This window comes from Hemitrygon akajei, chromosome 12 (genome assembly GCF_048418815.1).
Source record: "Hemitrygon akajei chromosome 12, sHemAka1.3, whole genome shotgun sequence".
Classification (NCBI taxonomy): domain Eukaryota; kingdom Metazoa; phylum Chordata; class Chondrichthyes; order Myliobatiformes; family Dasyatidae; genus Hemitrygon; species Hemitrygon akajei.
In genome coordinates, this window is record NC_133135.1 from 102,700,758 (window position 1) to 102,725,123 (window position 24,366).

The 24,366-nt window shown below is 48.9% G+C and overlaps 1 protein-coding gene across 2 annotated transcripts in view; it reads right to left on the reverse strand.

Annotated features, from left to right (window-relative positions):
• Positions 1–1,961: 1,961 nt before the first annotated feature.
• Positions 1,962–24,366, reverse strand: part of LOC140737330 (leucine-rich repeat and fibronectin type III domain-containing protein 1-like) — a 539,382-nt gene continuing 516,977 nt past the window's right edge. For both annotated transcript variants that reach the window (XM_073063762.1, XM_073063764.1), the window contains exon 3: positions 1,962–3,484. In XM_073063762.1, the coding sequence (XP_072919863.1) occupies positions 2,584–3,484 (901 nt within the window). In that variant the 3' untranslated portion in view covers positions 1,962–2,583. The remainder of the gene's footprint in view (positions 3,485–24,366) is intronic.

The window sequence follows — 24,366 nt, forward strand, 5'->3', positions numbered from 1 at the left end:
GTCCCTTTTAAATCTTTCACCTCTCACTTTTAACCTGTGCCCTCTAGGTTTTTTTTTGTTTTTTCTTCCCTTTCTCTGGAATAAAAACGGTGTGCCTTCATCCTATTTGTGTCCTTCATGACTGTATACACCTGTGGAAGCTCAGACTAGCCAATCTCTCCCTGTAACTCAGCCACCCTGGTCCTGGGAGCATCCTGGTTAATCTCTCCCCACCACTGAGCACATCTACATGAAACGCTATCGCAGGAAAGCAGCTTCCATCATCAGGGACCCCCACCACCACATAAAATATAGGAGCAGTATTAGGCCATTTGGCCCATTGTGTCTGTCCTGCTATTTCATCATGGCAGATCCATTTTCCCTGTCAGCCTCAATTTCCTGCCTTCTCTCCGTATCCCTTCATGCTCTGATTGATCTAGAACCTATCAACCACTGTCTTAAATATACCCAATGAATTAGTCTCCACAGTCGCCTTTGGCAAGGAATTCCACGGATTCTCTACCCTCTGGGTAAAGAAAACCCTCCTCATATCCATTCTAAAAGGACACCCCTCTAATCTGAGGCTGTGTCCTCTGGTCCTAAACTCTCTCACCATTGGTAACAACCTCTCCACATCCGCTCTATTGAGGCCTTTCAACTTTCAATAGGTTTCAATGAGGAAACCTATTCTTCTGATTTCCAGTGAGTACAGGCCTAGAGGCATCAAATGCTGCTCATAAGATAAGCATCATTTTCGTGAGCCTCCTTGGAACTCTCTCCAAGGTAAACTTACTTTGCTTATTTCTTAGTTTGCTGTCTTCTGCACTCTGGTTGAACATCCAGATTGACGTGTTCTTTCATTGATTCTGATATGATTATCATTCTATAGATCTATTGAGTATTTCCACAGGAAAATGAATCTCAGGGTTGTATATAGTGACATATATGTACATTAGTAATAAGATTTACTTTGAACTTTTGAACTTTGAAATCTTCCCTGCAGTTTTTCCTGTTCAATGATATCCCTCCCTTGGTCATGTGACGAGTTCCCCAGGAGACTCTGATGCATAAAGACAAGAACGGTCAGGCTGGAAAACAATTTCTTCTCTCAGGCCACTAGGCTTCTGAACTCCCTGCCACATCACATTCGAAGTGTCACCGGGTAATTTGTACTGTACTACAATATTTAATTCATGCACTTTACCTTGTTGATGTATGTGTAATTCATTTGCAGATTTAATTCATACTTTCCAAAGTTATTGTAGGTCAAGATGACGCCAGTGGTCAATGCTGCCGGAGAAGGTGTCTGTGTGTGTTGGTCTCTATCTCTATCTCTCTCTCTCTCTCTCTCACACTGCTCCCGAGGGAAGGTCCCCGCGTTCGAATAGTCACTCTCTCCCGCGATGTAGTGGAGGATGGAACTGAAGTTCTGGGTCAGGATTTATGGAATAGACTCTCGTGGACCCTTTCGGTTTTATGTTGTATACTCCGTGTTTTTGCCCATTGTTGCTGCTTACGTGGTTTGTTTCGTTTGTTTTTCTCGAGCAAGGGGTGTTTCGGGTTTGATGTTCTTGGTGCCATTTTGCATAAATTGTTTGTTTATTTGCGTGATGAGGGGATGGGAGTTTGATGGCTGCTTAAGCAATTTTTCTTTACGTGGGGGTGGGGGTTTGATGTTTCTGTTTGAACTGGTCCATGGTTTTCTTTGTTTGGTGGCTGTCTGTGGGGGAGGTAAATCTCGGGGTTGTAAACTGCACACATTCTTTGATAATAAATGGACCTCAAACCTTGCACCTTATAAGCGTGTTGTGTGTACCACTGTGCTTTGCACCCTGGGATCTGGAAAAGTATTGTCTCGTTTGGCAGTATTTATGTATGTAGTTAAATAACAATAAACTTGACTTCAACACAATCGAAAGAGAGCATACACTGGAGAAAGTGATGGTACAGGTTTTTAATATAAAAACGTGTTCCAAGGGGGTCTTTAAAAACATCATGGGTGGAACGACTTATTTGACTATATAGATATATAAATGTAGAATAGCAATACATATATCTATACAAATATCTCCATTGAGATACCTTTATAGATATAGTGTAAGACACTTACACAGAAATTTATCCAGGCCAGCCAGATACAACAAATATCAAACATGAAATTAGTAGTCACTGAAAAGCACTCTGGCATCGTCTGAATCTTTGACCCCCATTTCTTTCCACAAGTTTATGCAATACACCGTTAGTTTCCAGTTTTAATAAATGTCCGAGTCTTGCCTTCTTCGGAAACGAGTGTAAACCAGATGTTGTTCCAGGCAGCTGTGAAACGACGTGCTCAGAATGCACCACGGATTGACGCCAGTCGCTTTGGATTGCAGACACATAATGATGAAGTTAAGAAAGAACTCGAGGGTGCGGTGAGGGCCCCTCCTTGCCCCAGTGTTGTGCATCGGTCATCTTTACCCTGACAAGGTCCGGTGGTGTGGTGGTTTAAGGCATTGCCGAGTGCGCCAAGGGCTTCCCCGCCCGCGGCCTCCCGCCAAGGTTTACCAGTGGCCAAGAGCTCGCCCTCCAGTTGCGATGGGAGGCTGATGCTGTCCTACCAGCTCACACTGTGCTCTCCAGCATCCACTCTGTGCTGCCGTACGTCGTCCTCTTGCTCTCCAGAGCAAACTCATCAGAGTTCAAATTCTGCCCGCTGCCGGTCAGGCTCGCTTTAGTCCGCGCCCGCCTCGGGTAACTGTGACTCTGGAAGAGAGAATAGTCACCATCAAAGGAGTGTCTGTGCTGGGATCTCGGGAACTCGCAGGGCAGAACAGGGACGTTGCCGAGCTTAATCTGCCTCTCTCTCCGGGGCAGATTGCCCCTGCTCGCCCTGATCAGACAGACCGACATACTGGAGTCAGTGGTGCTTCCTTCGGTCGCTCTCTCTTCAGAAGACAACTGTGCCTCTTTCTGGAGGTCTGGGCTCGGCTTTGTCCTCCTCTGTGTGTGAGACAGAGAGTCCATTGTCATCCCGCTGCTGCTCGGCGGGCTGCCGCACCGCTCCCCCGACAGGTTTAATAGCACAGTCACGGAGCCTTTGGGGCAGTCACCGAAAATCTCTTGCGTGCACTCACCTGGCCCCTCGGCTAGCTTGGAGCTGGACCGCGTCATGCCTCCCTGCTGACTGCCGTTGGTCTGCGAGCAGACGTTGCTGACCAGGGTCTTGCCCTCACCTGCGTTGCTGTACACCTTGTAGCGAATCATCAGGATGATGATGAAGACCAAGACGGAGGCCACGATGATGCCGCCGATGATGATGATCATGGTCCCGCCGAGGAACTGCGTGTGCATGGAGTGGCAGCGGGAGTACTCCTGCTCCGTGGTAAACTGCACACAGCCCACCACTCTGGTCGCTGTCATCAGCGTGCTCCAGTCGTCATAGACAGCCAGGATGCACAGGTCATAGTCGCGCCCCGGAGAAAGGTCATTCACTAGGAAGTTTTTACTGGTGGATGGAATCATTCTGAAAGACAGAAAGCCTTCTGTTAGTCACTTGCAACATGCATTATATTTGCATTATATCTGCAAATATCTGCAAATAACGTTGCACTTGCAACGTCAATGGGGACTTCTCTTACATCGGTTTAAATTTTAGTCCATAAGACAAAGTCGCAGAATAAGGCCATTTGTCCCATCAACTCTGCCGCGCTATTCCATCATGGCTGATTCATCAACCCTCTCAACCACATTCCCCTGCCTCCTCCCCGACAGGACCCTAAGGTATTGCAACAATGCACACAGATTGCTGGAGGGAGCCAGCGGGTCAGGCGGCATCTATGGAAATTAATAGACAGTGGATGCTTCATCAGGACTCGACAGAAGTGGTCAGAACACTTGAACGGTCAATGAGCATGCATGTAAATGCGATTGCAGATAAGGCACCATGGCACCTCTATTTCCTTAGGAGTCTGCGGAGATTTGGCGCGTCATCTAAAACTCTGACAGGCTTCCATCAGCGAGTGAATTGACCGGCCTGGTGTGGGAACACCAATGCCTCGGACCGAAAAATCCTACACACGGCAGTGGACTGGGCCCACTCCGTCATGGGTAAAGCCCTCCCAACCACTGAGCACATCTACATGTCATAGGAAAGCAGCTTCCATCATCAGGGATCTCCACACCCAGGCCATACTCTGCTCTCCTTGCTGGTAGAAGATACAGGAGCCTCAGGACACACCACCAGGTTCAGGGACAGTCACTACAACACAACCATCAGGCTGTTGAACAACAGGCGATAACTACACTCGTTTGCCCATAATTGAAGTGTTCCCACAACCAATTATCTCACTGAAGGACTCTTTATACTGTTATTTTGTGTTCTTTATTGCTATTTATTTATATTTTCACTTGCACAGTTTGTTGTCTTCTGCACTCTGCTTGATCCTGTTATAGTTAATTTTCTATAGATTTGCTGAGTATGCCCACAGGAAAATGAATCTCAGGGTTGTAGATCGAGACATATAGGTGCTTTGAGAATAAAACTTACTCTGGACTTTGAAACAAACCATAGATACTACCTCAGTATTTGTTCTGATCTCTTTCTGCATGCACTACTTATTTAATCACAACACTGGGCAACAGATGTGTATAGCTAGTGTGCCTGAGATTTTCGCACAATCAACATCATCATTATGTGCCTTGTCAAGACAGGCATGACCATGATGGTTCTTGGCAATTTTTTCTACAGAAGTGGTTTGTCATTGCCGCCTTTGTGGACAGTTTCTTTGCAAGACGTGGGGCCCCAGCCGTGATCAATTCCCTTCAGAGATTGTCTGCCTGGCATCAGTGGTCGCATAACCAGAACTTCTATCCTTTAACCTCTGTGTAAATATACATGCCGCTTTGCACATTACTGGAGCAATTTTATGTATCGCACTGTACTGCTGCCACAAAAAGAAACAGATTTCATGGCATATGTGAGTGATGATAAACCTGATTCTGGTTTGGGTCTCTATCGTGGACTGAGAGTGGGAAGGGGGCAGGGAGAGGGGGAAGAGTGAGGGGAGGGAGCTGGAGGCACCAGAGAGACGTTCTGTAATGATCAATAAACCAATTGTTTGGAATCAAATAATCTTGCCCGGTGTCTCAGGGCTGGGTGTGTCTGCATCTGCACAATCCCAACCCATCCCATCACTCCTTCTCTGCTACCTGTCCCACACCCCTCCCACATGCTCCACCCTCACCATTCCCAATATACTTTGCTTCCACCTGATTTACAAACTTGCTTTCCACTCCACGTTGACAAATAAAGTACTAGACAAAAGTCTTAGGTGCCCTAGCTACATATACTGTATGTTGCATATTCTTTCTGTAATTTATAGTCTTTTTGATGCACTGTAATGAACTTCTGCTGCAAAACAACAAACCTCACGGCATATGCCAGTGATATTAAACCTGAGTTGACTTTCCCCATGGTGAAAATAGGGATAAAGATCGGCTTTATATCTGCAAATATCACCACACCTCCTGTGCCAATAGCATGCCCACAACTCACTAACCTGAACCATCTGTTTCCGGTATGTGGGAGGAAACTGGAACACTTGGAGGAAACCTACATGGTCACAGAGAGAACGTACAAGTTCCTTATAGACAGCAGTGGGAATTAAACCCCGACTGCTGATTGCAGGTGCAAAAAGCATGGTGGTAATATTGCCCCCCCCACCCCCCACGTCAAACACCAGAGGACGTGCTTTTAAGGTTAGAGAGCTGAAATTAAAAGTGACATAAAGGGAAGGTTTTTTTTTTTTACCCAGAGATTAAATAAATATGCCCCTGAGATGGGTAACCAGGGGTAGAAGTGAAAACAGGCAGTTAAAAGTTTAAGAGACTTTTAGATGATGATGAGCTTCCTTTGCGTGCTGCGTCTGCGAGGCTGAGTCGGGCGGCGCCGTGGAAGTCCATAGCGGGGGTATTCCCTTCTGCCGCCGGTGTGGGATGACGGGATGTCGGGACCCTGGGGACTTGTGGAAACTGTGTGGTGATTTCTTTTGAACTTACAGTCCTTTAACATCTTGGACTATTTTTACTGTGCCCATAGTCTGTTTTTTTTTATCAATTATGCTATTGTTTGCACTGTTGTAACTATATGTTGTAATTATGTGGTTTTGTGCAGGTCTTGTAGCTTTAGTTTGTGGTCTTGTTTGTCTGGTGGATTTGGAGCTCCTTTCCGGGGAACGCGCTAAGATGGTAGCACAATATTAATACGCAGCAGCCTCTCCGGACTCTGGATTGGGGATTGCCAAACGTTACGTGGATTTTCTGGTGTAGTCTGTTTTGTCATATGCTTTTGTGATATCATTCTGGGGGAACGTTGTCTCATTTTTTAACTGCATTGCATTTGTGGTTTCTAAATGACAATAAACTGAATCTGAATCTGAATTATGTGCCGTGTCATGTGATATGGGTGATCATGGTGACCATGACTGTTCTTGGTAAAACTTTCTACAGAAGTGGTTTGCTATTGCCTTCTTCTGGCCAGTGTCTTTACAACAAAGGCAACCCCAGCTATTATCAATACTCTTCAGAGGTTGTCTGCCTGGCGTCAGTGATCGCATAACTAGGACTTGTGATATGTACCAGCTGCTCGTACACCCATCCACTACCTGCTGTCATGGCTTCATGTGACCTTGATCCGGGGGTGTGGGGAGGTAAGCAGGTACTGCACCTTGCCCAAGGGTGACCTTCAGGCTATCAGAGGGAAGGAGAGCCCAATACCTCCCTTGGCAGAGACAAATCTCCACTCTGCCACCCTGCCTTTCAGATAGACACATCAATTACATGAACATCACACACAAAATGCTGGTGGAACACAGCAGGCCAGGCAGCATCTATAAGGAGAAGCACTGTCGACGTTTCGGGCCGAGACCATTCACGAAACGTGGACAGTGCTTCTCCTTATAGATGCTGCCTGGCCGGCTGTGTTCCACCAGCATTTTGTGTGTGTTGTTTGAATTTCCAACATCTGCAGATTTCCTCGTGTTTGCTCTTAAAATGACATGAACATGGAGGGATATGGATTATACACAGGTGGAGAACATTTAGTATAAATTAGATCAGGATCGGCACAATATGGTGGACGGAATGTCCTGTCCATTGCTGTACTGTTCTTTGTCACAGGGACACACTCTAAGGAAGCCATGTACAGTCAGTACTCAGATTTACACACAAATAGTCTCTTGCCATGCCACCATCCACAGCTTTGAAGTTCACCCAGACCCTTCCTCACTGCCGAGATCCTTGCCTGTCGCAGCTCCCAGATCAGCCGCTCCAAACTCCCACCGTTCCTTAACCGAAAGCACTTCTCTCAAATTCTCCATGATCCTGACACCAACCAAGTTCAACCCTTACTATAAATTGGCACTAGGATAGGCACAGCAATGCGGGCCAAATGGCCTGCCCTGTGCGGTTCTGTTCAGCAATCTCTGATGGATAGGGTACAGGAGAACGAAGAGGTGTCATTCACCTCTCACCAAGATGATGGCAATCATAAGACCGTAAGACATAGGAGTGGAATTAGGCCTTTTGGCCCATCGAGTCTGTTCCAACATTTCATCATGGCTGTTATACTATCCCTCTCAACCCATTCTCCTGCCTTCTCCCCTGATGAATCGAGAACCTTCAATGACTTGGCATCCACAGCCATCTGTAGCAATGAATTCCACGGTTCACTATCCTCTGGTTAAAGAAATCCCTCCTCATCTCTGACATAAAGAGACACCCTTCTATTCTGAGTCTCTCCCCTCTCAATCCTACCCCGGACTAGGAAAAGGCAGAAGCATCAGTCTTCCTTTTGGTCTTCCTTCCAGTCAAGATGGCGCCTGCCTGCAATGCTCCTTTGTCAACATTTTCTGGCTAGGTCATGAAACTGTATATTTCACTTCTTTTAAGCCTTTTACATTTGGTTTTCGTCTTGAACGTGATGCTGGAACGGTTGTGATTTGAAGTTTGGGGATCGTTTGAGTGTTTCGGCAGTCTCCAAGAGGATTCCCGGAGGTAGAGTCAGCGTACGGGAGCCCCGTGGTGAGAAAGCTGCCAGCTGATGTTCGGCTCAATTTTGCCAATTGAATCTTGCGTTGTTCGCTGATTAAAGTGGCGAGGGAGATTGAAAAGCTGGCTGCCAGACTTTTGATTGCTGGGGGATCACTCTGCTGCCAGAGAGGGGAGACTGCCTTTTTATTGTTGGTGAGATCGCTCTGCTATGAAAAGGGAGAACGTTGCCCAGGTTTTCTGCATTTTGAATGTGGACTTGGACTGCAGACTTTTTTTTGTATTCTGTGCCTGATCTTTCTCATTTATTTGTGCACAGGGGAGGAGAATTTGGAGTTGATGTGCCTGTTCCATTTTTGTTCATTGTTCTGTGCAGGGAGGGGGATTTGGGGATTGATGATCGTGCTACCGTTCTTTTCTTTCTTGGTTTCATGGTTTCATGAAGAAGAATTTCAGAGTTGTATACTTGGATAATAAATGGACCTTTGAACCTCTCTACTGACAATCCCATTAGATCACACACTGTGGACATACACCTGACAGTCAACTCCCCTGAAAACCCTCCCAATATCTCTGCTGAATAGGACAGTATGCGGCTCTTCTGTATCTCCAGTGTTCAACAGAAAAAGTTTCACGACAAGGGAAGGCCAATCACATTGCTTACTCGATACACGATGCCTCCTGTAGAGTTATTAAACATGAACCAGTGGCCATCAACATTTTAAAACATAAAATCCACGAACTTCCCAGAGGAAAAGTCGCGGGACAGTCTGATAGAGGGGAGGGATGGTCTGTTGGTGGATTAAATGGTTTGATGATGTGGCAGGACGGTCTGTTACCATGGCTGGTCAATTTGATGGTGGGACAGGATGGTCTGATGCTGTGGCAAGCTGGTTTGATGGTGATGCAGTACGGTGGGTTGGGACAGTCTGTTGGTGGAGTACATGGTCTGATGTGGTGGGGTGGTCAGATGGTAGGGAGGGGAACTCTGATTTTGGAGTAAATGCTCTGATGGTGTGGAAGGATGGTCTGTTGGTAGATTAAATGGCCTGATGGTGGCGCAGGACAGTCTGATGGTGGGAGGCAGTCTGATGCTACTGCAGGGAGCTCTGATGGTGTGGCAGGATAGTCTGATGGTGGAACGGTAAGGTCCGAGGTGGGGAGGGTCAAACCAATACCTCACATTTCCGGAGTTCTGTGTTTGATCCTGTCCTCAGTCTCTGCCTGTGTGGAGTTTGCACGTTCTCCCTGTCACCCCTGAGGTTTCCCTGGGAGCTCCCATTTATCATCAGTCCAGGTTAATGAGCCACGGGGTAATGCTTCCAATGCTCCCAATGCATGGGTGGGTAAAGTATCGTGTGGCTGTTAATGGACACGTGAGAGAAAATGTTTCCCAGGGAGACAGATGGTGGATAAAATGTATGGCAATTCCCCCCCCCCACCCCCCAAAATGCTGGTGTGCTCTAAGATACCGACTAGCTCCCTTCTGACTTGTAATAAAATGTGGATTCAATGCTACCTCTTAGACTACCATATCCCAGTCTCTGATGTTGCCGCAGCCGGTTAGAATGCTCTCCACCGAGCATCTGTAAATTTATGAGTGTCTTTGGTGACATACCAAATCTCCTCAAACTCGGAATTAAATCCAATTTTCCATCCACCTATCAGCTGTCCCATCCATTCCCTTCATCACTTTCTACCAGCAATCTTCCCCCTATCTTTCAGTCCCGATCCGAAACATCGACAGTTAATTTCCCTGTCTGACCTAAGTTCCTGAATAATCCTGTTGATTGTCAGTTCCCTGAGTCTATCATTACAATGTCCTCTTGTACTCAATGTTGTCCTGAGGCAGACAGAGACAAAGTATTGGCGTGCTAATGTCAGTGGGATGTGCAGCGGCTGGAGTTATTCAGAACTGATGAATCGACACAAAAGGAAAAGATTTACCAGAATAATAAGTGAATCCTCCGCACCACAACTGTCGACGTTTATGGCTGATGTGCTCTCATAAAGGTGAGCGATGGGAGTGCTGGGGATTGGAACAGCTTTCCAAACCAGTGTCAGCATTAAAGTCTCGCAGAGTGGGGACAGCACAGGTAAGATATACAGCAAAGTTACTTTGAATTGTCTCATAACACACAACTAGGGCAGGGACAATACATGCTGTGTACAGTATCAAACTCGGTTGACACTGTCCGATCTCACACGCCCAGGAGCAGGGACAGAACTGGCTACATACAGTATCAAACTCGGTCGACACTGTCTGATCAACCATTCACAGGGTGGGAACTGTATATGTTAAATTCAACAGAAATTTCCCTCTATACGCTCCCATCACACACTCTCAAAGCAGAGTCAGTACCAGTTATATAGAGTATCAAACTCCCTCTGCCCTGTCCAATCACACACTCCCAGGGCAGAGACAGTGTCGGTGATATATAGTATCAAACTCTCTCTGCCCTGTCCAATCCCACACTCCCAGGGCAGAGACAGTGTAGGTGATATACAGTATCAAACTCTCTCTGCCCTGTCCAATCCCACACTCCCAGGGCAGAGACAGTGTCGGTGATATACAGTATCAAACTCCCTCTGCCCTGTCCAATCCCACACTCCCAGGGCAGAGACAGTGTAGGTGATATATAGTATCAAACTCTACACTGTCCGATCCCACACTCCCAGGGCAGAGACAGTGTAGGTGATATACAGTATCAAACTCCCTCTGCCCTGTCCAATCCCACACTCGCAGGGCAGAGACAGTGTAGGTGATATACAGTATCAAACTCCCTCTGCCCTGTCCAATCCCACAGTCCCAGGGCAGAGACAGTGTAGGTGATATACAGTATCAAACTCTACACTGTCAGATCACACACTCCCAGGGCAGAGTCAGTGTCGGTGATATATAGTATCAAACTCTACACTGTCAGATCACACACTCCCAGGGCAGAGACAGTGTCGGTGATATATAGTATCAAACTCTCTCTGCCCTGTCCAATCCCACACTCCCAGGGCAGAGACAGTGTAGGTGATATACAGTATCAAACTCCCTCTCCCCTGTCCAATCCCACACTCCCAGGGCAGAGACAGTGTAGGTGATATACAGTATCAAACTCTCTCTGCCCTGTCCAATCCCACACTCCCAGGACAGAGAGAGTGTCGGTGATATACAGTATCAAACTCCCTCTGCCCTGTCCAATCCCACACTCCCAGGGCAGAGACAGTGTAGGTGATATACAGTATCAAACTCCCTCTGCCCTGTCCAATCCCACACTCCCAGGGCAGAGTCAGTGTAGGTGATATACAGTATCAAACTCCCTCTGCCCTGTCCAATCACACACTCCCAGGGCAGAGACAGTGTAGGTGATATACAGTATCAAACTCCCTCTGCCCTGTCCAATCCCACACTCCCAGGGCAGAGACAGTGTAGGTGATATACAGTATCAAACTCCCTCTGCCCTGTCCAATCCCACACTCCCAGGGCAGAGTCAGTGTAGGTGATATACAGTATCAAACTCCCTCTGCCCTGTCCAATCCCACACTCCCAGGGCAGAGACAGTGTAGGTGATATATAGTATCAAACTCTACACTGTCCGATCCCACACTCCCAGGGCAGAGACAGTGTAGGTGATATACAGTATCAAACTCCCTCTGCCCTGTCCAATCCCACACTTCCAGGGCAGAGAGAGTGTAGGTGATATACAGTATCAAACTCCCTCTGCCCTGTCCAATCCCACAGTCCCAGGGCAGAGTCAGTGTCGGTGATATATAGTATCAAACTCTACACTGTCAGATCACACACTCCCAGGGCAGAGACAGTGTCGGTGATATATAGTATCAAACTCTCTCTGCCCTGTCCAATCCCACACTCCCAGGGCAGAGACAGTGTAGGTGATATACAGTATCAAACTCCCTCTGCCCTGTCCAATCCCACACTCCCAGGGCAGAGACAGTGTAGGTGATATACAGTATCAAACTCCCTCTGCCCTGTCCAATCCCACACTCCCAGGGCAGAGACAGTGTAGGTGATATACAGTATCAAACTCCCTCTGCCCTGTCCAATCCCACACTCCCAGGGCAGAGAGAGTGTCGGTGATATACAGTATCAAACTCCCTCTGCCCTGTCCAATCCCACACTCCCAGGGCAGAGTCAATGTCGGTGATATACAGTATCAAACTCCCTCTGCCCTGTCCAATCCCACACTCCCAGGGCAGAGACAGTGTAGGTGATATACAGTATCAAACTCTCTCTGCCCTGTCCAATCCCACACTCCCAGGGCAGAGACAGTGTAGGTGATATACAGTATCAAACTCCCTCTGCCCTGTCCAATCCCACACTCCCAGGGCAGAGACAGTGTAGATGATATAGAGTATCAAACACCCTCTGCCCTGTCCAATCACACACTCCCAGGGCAGAGTCAGTGTCGGTGATATACAGTATCAAACTCTACACTGTCCGATCACACACTCCCAGGGAAGAGACAGTGTAGGTGATATACAGTATCAAACTCCCTCTGCCCTGTCCAATCCCACACTCCCAGGGCAGAGACAGTGTAGGTGATATACAGTATCAAACTCCCTCTGCCCTGTCCAATCCCACAGACCCAGGGCAGAGACAGTGTAGGTGATATACAGTATCAAACTCCCTCTACACTGTCCAATCACACACTCCCAGGGCAGAGACAGTGTAGGTGATATACAGTATCAAACTCCCTCTGCCCTGTCCAATCCCACACTCCCAGGGCAGAGTCAGTGTCAGTGATATATAGTATCAAACTCTACACTGTCAGATCACACACTCCCAGGGCAGAGACAGTGTCGGTGATATATAGTATCAAACTCTCCCTGACCTGTCCAATCCCACACTCCCAGGGCAGAGACAGTGTAGGTGATATACAGTATCAAACTCCCTCTGCCCTGTCCAATCCCACACTCCCAGGGCAGAGACAGTGTAGGTGATATACAGTATCAAACTCCCTCTGCCCTGTCCAATCCCACACTCCCAGGGCAGAGACAGTGTAGGTGATATACAGTATCAAACTCCCTCTGCCCTGTCCAATCCCACACTCCCAGGGCAGAGACAGTGTAGGTGATATACAGTATCAAACTCCCTCTGCCCTGTCCAATCCCACACTCCCAGGGCAGAGAGAGTGTCGGTGATATACAGTATCAAACTCCCTCTGCCCTGTCCAATCCCACACTCCCAGGGCAGAGTCAATGTCGGTGATATACAGTATCAAACTCCCTCTGCCCTGTCCAATCCCACACTCCCAGGGCAGAGACAGTGTAGGTGATATACAGTATCAAACTCTCTCTGCCCTGTCCAATCCCACACTCCCAGGGCAGAGACAGTGTAGGTGATATACAGTATCAAACTCCCTCTGCCCTGTCCAATCCCACACTCCCAGGGCAGAGACAGTGTAGATGATATAGAGTATCAAACACCCTCTGCCCTGTCCAATCACACACTCCCAGGGCAGAGTCAGTGTCGGTGATATACAGTATCAAACTCTACACTGTCCGATCACACACTCCCAGGGAAGAGACAGTGTAGGTGATATACAGTATCAAACTCCCTCTGCCCTGTCCAATCCCACACTCCCAGGGCAGAGACAGTGTAGGTGATATACAGTATCAAACTCCCTCTGCCCTGTCCAATCCCACAGACCCAGGGCAGAGACAGTGTAGGTGATATACAGTATCAAACTCCCTCTGCCCTGTCCAATCCCACACTCCCACGGCAGAGTCAGTGTCGGTGATATACAGTATCAAACTCCCTCTGCCCTATCCAATCCCACACTCCCAGGGCAGAGACAGTGTAGGTGATATACAGTATCAAACTCTCTCTGCCCTGTCCAATCCCACACTCCCAGGGCAGAGACAGTGTAGGTGATATACAGTATCAAACTCTCTCTGCCCTGTCCAATCCTACACTCCCAGGGCAGAGACAGTGTAGATGATATACAGTATCAAACACCCTCTGCCCTGTCCAATCACACACTCCCAGGGCAGAGTCAGTGTCGGTGATATACAGTATCAAACTCTACACTGTCCGATCACACACTCCCAGGGAAGAGACAGTGTAGGTGATATACAGTATCAAACTCCCTCTGCCCTGTCCAATCCCACACTCCCAGGGCAGAGACAGTGTAGGTGATATACAGTATCAAACTCCCTCTGCCCTGTCCAATATCACAGACCCAGGGCAGAGACAGTGTAGGTGATATACAGTATCAAACTCCCTCTACACTGTCCAATCACACACTCCCAGGGCAGAGACAGTGTAGGTGATATACAGTATCAAACTCCCTCTGCCCTGTCCAATCCCACACTCCCAGGGCAGAGACAGTGTAGGTGATATACAGTATCAAACTCCCTCTACATTGTCCAATCCCACACTCCCAGGGCAGAGACAGTGTAGGTGATATACAGTATCAAACTCCCTCTGCCCTGTCCAATCCCACACTCCCAGGGCAGAGACAGTGTAGGTGATATACAGTATCAAACTCCCTCTGCCCTGTCCAATCCCACACTCCCAGGGCAGAGACAGTGTAGGTGATATACAGTATCAAACTCCCTCTGCCCTGTCCAATCCCACACTCCCAGGGCAGAGACAGTGTAGGTGATATACAGTATCAAACTCCCTCTGCCCTGTCCAATCACACACTCCCAGGGCAGAGACAGTGTCGGTGATATATAGTATCAAACTCTCTCTGCCCTGTCCAATCCCACAGTCCCAGGGCAGAGACAGTGTAGGTGATATACAGTATCAAACTCCCTCTACATTGTCCAATCCCACACTCCCAGGGCAGAGACAGTGTAGGTGATATACAGTATCAAACTCCCTCTGCCCTGTCCAATCCCACACTCCCAGGGCAGAGACAGTGTAGGTGATATACAGTATCAAACTCCCTCTGCCCTGTCCAATCCCACACTCCCAGGGCAGAGACAGTGTAGGTGATATACAGTATCAAACTCCCTCTGCCCTGTCCAATCCCACACTCCCAGGGCAGAGACAGTGTAGGTGATATACAGTATCAAACTCCCTCTGCCCTGTCCAATCACACACTCCCAGGGCAGAGACAGTGTCGGTGATATATAGTATCAAACTCTCTCTGCCCTGTCCAATCCCACAGTCCCAGGGCAGAGTCAGTGTCGGTGATATACAGTATCAAACTCCCTCTGCCCTGTCCAATCCCACACTCCCAGGGCAGAGACAGTGTCGGTGATATACAGTATCAAACTCCCTCTGCCCTGTCCAATCCCACACTCCCAGGGCAGAGACAGTGTAGGTGATATACAGTATCAAACTCTACACTGTCCGATCCCACACTCCCAGGGCAGAGACAGTGTAGGTGATATACAGTATCAAACTCTACACTGTCCGATCCCACACTCCCAGGGCAGAGTCAGTGTCGGTGATATATAGTATCAAACTCTCTCTGCCCTGTCCAATCCCACAGTCCCAGGGCAGAGTCAGTGTCGGTGATATACAGTATCAAACTCTACACTGTCCAATCACACACTCCCAGGGAAGAGACAGTGTCGGTGATATACAGTATCAAACTCCCTCTACATTGTCCAATCCCACACTCCCAGGGCAGAGTCAGTGTAGGTGATATACAGTATCAAACTCTACACTGTCCGATCACACACTCCCAGGGATGTAGGTGATATACAGTATCAAACTCCCTCTGCCCTGTCCAATCCCACACTCCCAGGGCAGAGACAGTGTAGGTGATATACAGTATCAAACTCCCTCTGCCCTGTCCAATCCCACACTCCCAGGGCAGAGTCAGTGTAGGTGATATACAGTATCAAACTCCCTCTACATTGTCCAATCCCACACTCCCAGGGCAGAGTCAGTGTCGGTGATATACAGTATCAAACTCCCTCTGCCCTGTCCAATCCCACACTCCCAGGGCAGAGTCAGTGTAGGTGATATACAGTATCAAACTCCCTCTGCTCTGTCCAATCCCACACTCCCAGGGCAGAGACAGTGTAGGTGATATACAGTATCAAACTCTACACTGTCCAATCACACACTCCCAGGGAAGAGACAGTGTAGGTGATATACAGTATCAAACTCCCTCTGCCCTGTCCAATCCCACACTCCCAGGGCAGAGACAGTGTAGGTGATATACAGTATCAAACTCTACACTGTCCAATCACACACTCCCAGGGAAGAGACAGTGTAGGTGATATACAGTATCAAACTCCCTCTGCCCTGTCCAATCCCACACTCCCAGGGCAGAGTCAGTGTCGGTGATATACAGTATCAAACTCCCTCTGCCCTGTCCAATCCCACACTCCCAGGGCAGAGTCAGTGTAGGTGATATACAGTATCAAACTCCCTCTGCCCTGTCCAATCCCACACTCCCAGGGCAGAGACAGTGTAGGTGATATACAGTATCAAACTCTACACTGTCCAATCACACACTCCCAGGGAAGAGACAGTGTAGGTGATATACAGTATCAAACTCCCTCTGCCCTGTCCAATCCCACACTCCCAGGGCAGAGTCAGTGTCGGTGATATACAGTATCAAACTCCCTCTGCCCTGTCCAATCCCACACTCCCAGGGCAGAGACAGTGTAGGTGATATACAGTATCAAACTCTACACTGTCCAATCACACACTCCCAGGGAAGAGACAGTGTAGGTGATATACAGTATCAAACTCCCTCTGCCCTGTCCAATCACACACTCCCAGGGCAGAGACAGTGTCGGTGATATATAGTATCAAACTCTCTCTGCCCTGTCCAATCCCACAGTCCCAGGGCAGAGTCAGTGTCGGTGATATACAGTATCAAACTCCCTCTGCCCTGTCCAATCCCACACTCCCAGGGCAGAGACAGTGTCGGTGATATATAGTATCAAACTCTACACTGTCCAATCCTACACTCCCAGGGCAGAGACAATGTCGGTGATATACAGTATCAAACTCCCTCTGCCCTGTCCAATCCCACACTCCCAGGGCAGAGACAGTGTAGGTGATATACAGTATCAAACTCTACACTGTCCGATCCCACACTCCCAGGGCAGAGACAGTGTAGGTGATATACAGTATCAAACTCTACACTGTCCGATCCCACACTCCCAGGGCAGAGTCAGTGTCGGTGATATATAGTATCAAACTCTCTCTGCCCTGTCCAATCCCACAGTCCCAGGGCAGAGTCAGTGTCGGTGATATACAGTATCAAACTCTACACTGTCCAATCACACACTCCCAGGGAAGAGACAGTGTCGGTGATATACAGTATCAAACTCCCTCTACATTGTCCAATCCCACACTCCCAGGGCAGAGTCAGTGTAGGTGATATACAGTATCAAACTCTACACTGTCCGATCACACACTCCCAGGGATGTAGGTGATATACAGTATCAAACTCCCTCTGCCCTGTCCAATCCCACACTCCCAGGGCAGAGACAGTGTAGGTGATATACAGTATCAAACTCCCTCAGCCCTGTCCAATCCCACACTCCCAGGGCAGAGTCAGTGTAGGTGATATACAGTATCAAACTCCCTCTACATTGTCCAATCCCACACTCCCAGGGCAGAGTCAGTGTCGGTGATATACAGTATCAAACTCCCTCTGCCCTGTCCAATCCCACACTCCCAGGGCAGAGTCAGTGTAGGTGATATACAGTATCAAACTCCCTCTGCCCTGTCCAATCCCACACTCCCAGGGCAGAGACAGTGTAGGTGATATACAGTATCAAACTCTACACTGTCCAATCACACACTCCCAGGGAAGAGACAGTGTAGGTGATATACAGTATCAAACTCCCTCTGCCCTGTCCAATCCCACACTCCCAGGGCAGAGACAGTGTAGGTGATATACAGTATCAAACTCTACACTGTCCAATCACACACTCCCAGGGAAGAGACAGTGTAGGTGATATACAGTATCAAACTCCCTCTGCCCTGTCCAATCCCACACTCCCAGGGCAGAGTCAGTGTCGGTGATATACAGTATCAAACTCCCTCTGCCCTGTCCAATCCCACACTCCCAGGGCAGAGTCAGTGTAGGTGATATACAGTATCAAACTCCCTCTGCCCTGTCCAATCCCACACTCCCAGGGCAGAGACAGTGTAGGTGATATACAGTATCAAACTCTACACTGTCCAATCACACACTCCCAGGGAAGAGACAGTGTAGGTGATATACAGTATCAAACTCCCTCTGCCCTGTCCAATCCCACACTCCCAGGGCAGAGTCAGTGTCGGTGATATACAGTATCAAACTCCCTCTGCCCTGTCCAATCCCACACTCCCAGGGCAGAGACAGTGTAGGTGATATACAGTATCAAACTCTACACTGTCCAATCACACACTCCCAGGGAAGAGACAGTGTAGGTGATATACAGTATCAAACTCCCTCTGCCCTGTCCAATCCCACACTCCCAGGGCAGAGTCAGTGTCGGTGATATACAGTATCAAACTCCCTCTGCCCTGTCCAATCCCACACTCCCAGGGCAGAGTCAGTGTAGGTGATATACAGTATCAAACTCCCTCTGCCCTGTCCAATCCCACACTCCCAGGGCAGAGTCAGTGTAGGTGATATACAGTATCAAACTCCCTCTGCCCTGTCCAATCACACACTCCCAGGGCAGAGACAGTGTCGGTGATATATAGTATCAAACTCCCTCTGCCCTGTCCGATCTCACACGCCCAGGAGCAGGGACAGAACTGGCTACATACAGTATCAAACTCGGTCGACACTGTCTGATCAACCATTCACAGGGTGGGAACTGTATATGTTAAATTCAACAGAAATTTCCCTCTATACGCTCCCATCACACACTCTCAAAGCAGAGTCAGTACCAGTTATATAGAGTATCAAACTCCCTCTGCCCTGTCCAATCACACACTCCCAGGGCAGAGACAGTGTCGGTGATATATAGTATCAAACTCTCTCTGCCCTGTCCAATCCCACACTCCCAGGGCAGAGACAGTGTAGGTGATATACAGTATCAAACTCTCTCTGCCCTGTCCAATCCCACACTCCCAGGGCAGAGACAGTGTCGGTGATATACAGTATCAAACTCCCTCTGCCCTGTCCAATCCCACACTCCCAGGGCAGAGACAGTGTAGGTGATATATAGTATCAAACTCTACACTGTCCGATCCCACACTCCCAGGGCAGAGACAGTGTAGGTGATATACAGTATCAAACTCCCTCTGCCCTGTCCAATCCCACACTCCCAGGGCAGAGACAGTGTAGGTGATATACAGTATCAAACTCCCTCTGCCCTGTCCAATCCCACAGTCCCAGGGCAGAGACAGTGTAGGTGATATACAGTATCAAACTCTACACTGTCAGATCACACACTCCCAGGGCTGAGTCAGTGTCGGTGATATATAGTATCAAACTCTACACTGTCAGATCACACACTCCCAGGGCAGAGACAGTGTAGGTGATATACAGTATCAAACTCCCTCTGCCCTGTCCAATCCCACACTCCCAGGGCAGAGACAGTGTAGGTGATATACAGTATCAAACTCTCTCTGCCCTGTCCAATCCCACACTCCCAGGGCAGAGACAGTGTAGGTGATATACAGTATCAAACTCCCTCTGCCCTGTCCAATCCCACACTCCCAGGGCAGAGACAGTGTAGGTGATATACAGTATCAAACTCCCTCTGCCCTGTCCAATCCCACACTCCCAGGGCAGAGTCAGTGTAGGTGATATACAGTATCAAACTCCCTCTGCCCTGTCCAATCACACACTCCCAGGGCAGAGACAGTGTAGGTGATATACAGTATCAAACTCCCTCTGCCCTGTCCAATCCCACACTCCCAGGGCAGAGACAGTGTAGGTGATATACAGTATCAAACTCCCTCTGCCCTGTCCAATCCCACACTCCCAGGGCAGAGTCAGTGTAGGTGATATACAGTATCAAACTCCCTCTGCCCTGTCCAATCCCACACTCCCAGGGCAGAGACAGTGTAGGTGATATATAGTATCAAACTCTACACTGTCCGATCCCACACTCCCAGGGCAGAGACAGTGTAGGTGATATACAGTATCAAACTCCCTCTGCCCTGTCCAATCCCACACTCCCAGGGCAGAGACAGTGTAGGTGATATACAGTATCAAACTCCCTCTGCCCTGTCCAATCCCACACTCCCAGGGCAGAGACAGTGTAGGTGATATACAGTACCAAACTCCCTCTGCCCTGTCCAATCCCACAGTCCCAGGGTAGAGTCAGTGTCGGTGATATACAGTATCAAACTCTACACTGTCCAATCCACACTCCCAGGGCAGAGACAGTGTAGGTGATATACAGTATCAAACTCCCTCTGCCCTGTCCAATCCCACAGACCCAGGGCAGAGACAGTGTAGGTGATATACAGTATCAAACTCCCTCTACACTGTCCAATCACACACTCCCATGGCAGAGACAGTGTAGGTGATATACAGTATCAAACTCCCTCTGCCCTGTCCAATCCCACACTCCCAGGGCAGAGTCAGTGTCGGTGATATATAGTATCAAACTCTACACTGTCAGATCACACACTTCCAGGGCAGAGACAGTGTCGGTGATATACAGTATCAAACTCCCTCTACACTGTCCAATCACACACTCCCAGGGCAGAGACAGTGTAGGTGATATACAGTATCAAACTCCCTCTGCCCTGTCCAATCCCACACTCCCAGGGCAGAGACAGTGTAGGTGATATACAGTATCAAACTCCCTCTACACTGTCCAATCCCACACTCCCAGGGCAGAGACAGTGTAGGTGATATACAGTATCAAACTCCCTCTGCCCTGTCCAATCCCACACTCCCAGGGCAGAGACAGTGTAGGTGATATACAGTATCAAACTCCCTCTGCCCTGTCCAATCCCACACTCCCAGGGCAGAGACAGTGTAGGTGATATACAGTATCAAACTCCCTCTGCCCTGTCCAATCCCACACTCCCAGGGCAGAGACAGTGTAGGTGATATACAGTATCAAACTCCCTCTGCCCTGTCCAATCCCACACTCCCAGGGCAGAGACAGTGTAGGTGATATACAGTATCAAACTCCCTCCGCCCTGTCCAATCACACACTCCCAGGGCAGAGACAGTGTCGGTGATATATAGTATCAAACTCTCTCTGCCCTGTCCAATCCCACAGTCCCAGGGCAGAGTCAGTGTCGGTGATATACAGTATCAAACTCCCTCTGCCCTGTCCAATCCCACACTCCCAGGGCAGAGACAGTGTCGGTGATATATAGTATCAAACTCTACACTGTCCAATCCTACACTCCCAGGGCAGAGACAGTGTCGGTGATATACAGTATCAAACTCCCTCTGCCCTGTCCAATCCCACACTCCCAGGGCAGAGACAGTGTAGGTGATATACAGTATCAATCTCTACACTGTCCGATCCCACACTCCCAGGGCAGAGACAGTGTAGGTGATATACAGTATCAAACTCTACACTGTCCGATCCCACACTCCCAGGGCAGAGTCAGTGTCGGTGATATATAGTATCAAACTCTCTCTGCCTTGTCCAATCCCACAGTCCCAGGGCAGAGTCAGTGTCGGTGATATACAGTATCAAACTCTACACTGTCCAATCACACACTCCCAGGGCAGAGACAGTGTAGGTGATATACAGTATCAAACTCCCTCTGCCCTGTCCAATCCCACACTCCCAGGGCAGAGACAGTGTAGGTGATATACAGTATCAAACTCCCTCTGCCCTGTCCAATCCCACACTCCCAGGGCAGAGACAGTGTAGATGATATAGAGTATCAAACACCCTCTGCCCTGTCCAATCACACACTCCCAGGGCAGAGTCAGAGTCGGTGATATACAGTATCAAACTCTACACTGTCCGATCACACACTCCCAGGGAAGAGACAGTGTAGGTGATATAAAGTATCAAACTCCCTCTGCCCTGTCCAATCCCACACTCCCAGGGCAGAGACAGTGTAGGTGATATACAGTATCAAACTCCCTCTGCCCTGTCCAATCCCACAGACCCAGGGCAGAGACAGTGTAGGTGATATACAGTATCAAACTCCCTCTACACTGTCCAATCACACACTCCCAGGGCAGAGACAGTGTAGGTGATATACAGTATCAAACTCCCTCTGCCCTGTCCAATCCCACACTCCCAGGGCAGAGTCAGTGTCGGTGATATATAGTATCAAACTCTACACTGTCAGATCACACACTTCCAGGGCAGAGACAGTGTCGGTGATATATAGTATCAAACTCTCTCTGCCCTGTCCAATCCCACACTCCCAGGGCAGAGACAGTGTAGGTGATATACAGTATCAAACTCCCTCTGCCCTGTCCAATCCCACACTCCCAGGGCAGAGACAGTGTAGGTGATATACAGTATCAAACTCCCTCTGCCCTGTCCAATCCCACACTCCCAGGGCAGAGAGAGTGTAGGTGATATACAGTATCAAACTCCCTCTGCCCTGTCCAATCCCACACTCCCAGGGCAGAGAGAGTGTCGGTGATATACAGTATCAAACTCCCTCTGCCCTGTCCAATCCCACACTCCCAGGGCAGAGTCAGTGTCGGTGATATACAGTATCAAACTCCCTCTGCCCTGTCCAATCCCACACTCCCAGGGCAGAGACAGTGTAGGTGATATACAGTATCAAACTCTCTCTGCCCTGTCCAATCCCACACTCCCAGGGCAGAGACAGTGTAGGTGATATACAGTATCAAACACCCTCTGCCCTGTCCAATCCCACACTCCCAGGGCAGAGACAGTGTAGATGATATACTGTATCAAACACCCTCTGCCCTGTCCAATCACACACTCCCAGGGCAGAGTCAGTGTCGGTGATATACAGTATCAAACTCTACACTGTCCGATCACACACTCCCAGGGAAGAGACAGTGTAGGTGATATACAGTATCAAACTCCCTCTGCCCTGTCCAATCCCACACTCCCAGGGCAGAGACAGTGTAGGTGATATACAGTATCAAACTCCCTCTGCCCTGTCCAATATCACAGACCCAGGGCAGAGACAGTGTAGGTGATATACAGTATCAAACTCCCTCTACACTGTCCAATCACACACTCCCAGGGCAGAGACAGTGTAGGTGATATACAGTATCAAACTCCCTCTGCCCTGTCCAATCCCACACTCCCAGGGCAGAGACAGTGTAGGTGATATACAGTATCAAACTCCCTCTGCCCTGTCCAATCCCACACTCCCAGGGCAGAGACAGTGTAGGTGATATACAGTATCAAACTCCCTCTGCCCTGTCCAATCCCACACTCCCAGGGCAGAGACAGTGTAGGTGATATACAGTATCAAACTCCCTCTACACTGTCCAATCCCACACTCCCAGGGCAGAGACAGTGTAGGTGATATACAGTATCAAACTCCCTCTGCCCTGTCCAATCCCACACTCCCAGGGCAGAGACAGTGTAGGTGATATACAGTATCAAACTCCCTCTGCCCTGTCCAATCCCACACTCCCAGGGCAGAGACAGTGTAGGTGATATACAGTATCAAACTCCCTCTGCCCTGTCCAATCCCACACTCCCAGGGCAGAGACAGTGTAGGTGATATACAGTATCAAACTCCCTCTGCCCTGTCCAATCACACACTCCCAGGGCAGAGACAGTGTCGGTGATATATAGTATCAAACTCTCTCTGCCCTGTCCAATCCCACAGTCCCAGGGCAGAGTCAGTGTCGGTGATATACAGTATCAAACTCCCTCTGCCCTGTCCAATCCCACACTCCCAGGGCAGAGACAGTGTCGGTGATATATAGTATCAAACTCTACACTGTCAGATCACACACTCCCAGGGCAGAGACAGTGTCGGTGATATATAGTATCAAACTCTCTCTGCCCTGTCCAATCCCACACTCCCAGGGCAGAGACAGTGTAGGTGATATACAGTATCAAACTCCCTCTGCCCTGTCCAATCCCACACTCCCAGGGCAGAGACAGTGTAGGTGATATACAGTATCAAACTCTCTCTGCCCTGTCCAATCCCACACTCCCAGGACAGAGACAGTGTCGGTGATATACAGTATCAAACTCCCTCTGCCCTGTCCAATCCCACACTCCCAGGGCAGAGACAGTGTAGGTGATATACAGTATCAAACTCCCTCTGCCCTGTCCAATCCCACACTCCCAGGGCAGAGTCAGTGTAGGTGATATACAGTATCAAACTCCCTCTGCCCTGTCCAATCACACACTCCCAGGGCAGAGACAGTGTAGGTGATATACAGTATCAAACTCCCTCTGCCCTGTCCAATCCCACACTCCCAGGGCAGAGACAGTGTAGGTGATATACAGTATCAAACTCCCTCTGCCCTGTCCAATCCCACACTCCCAGGGCAGAGACAGTGTAGGTGATATATAGTATCAAACTCTACACTGTCCGAT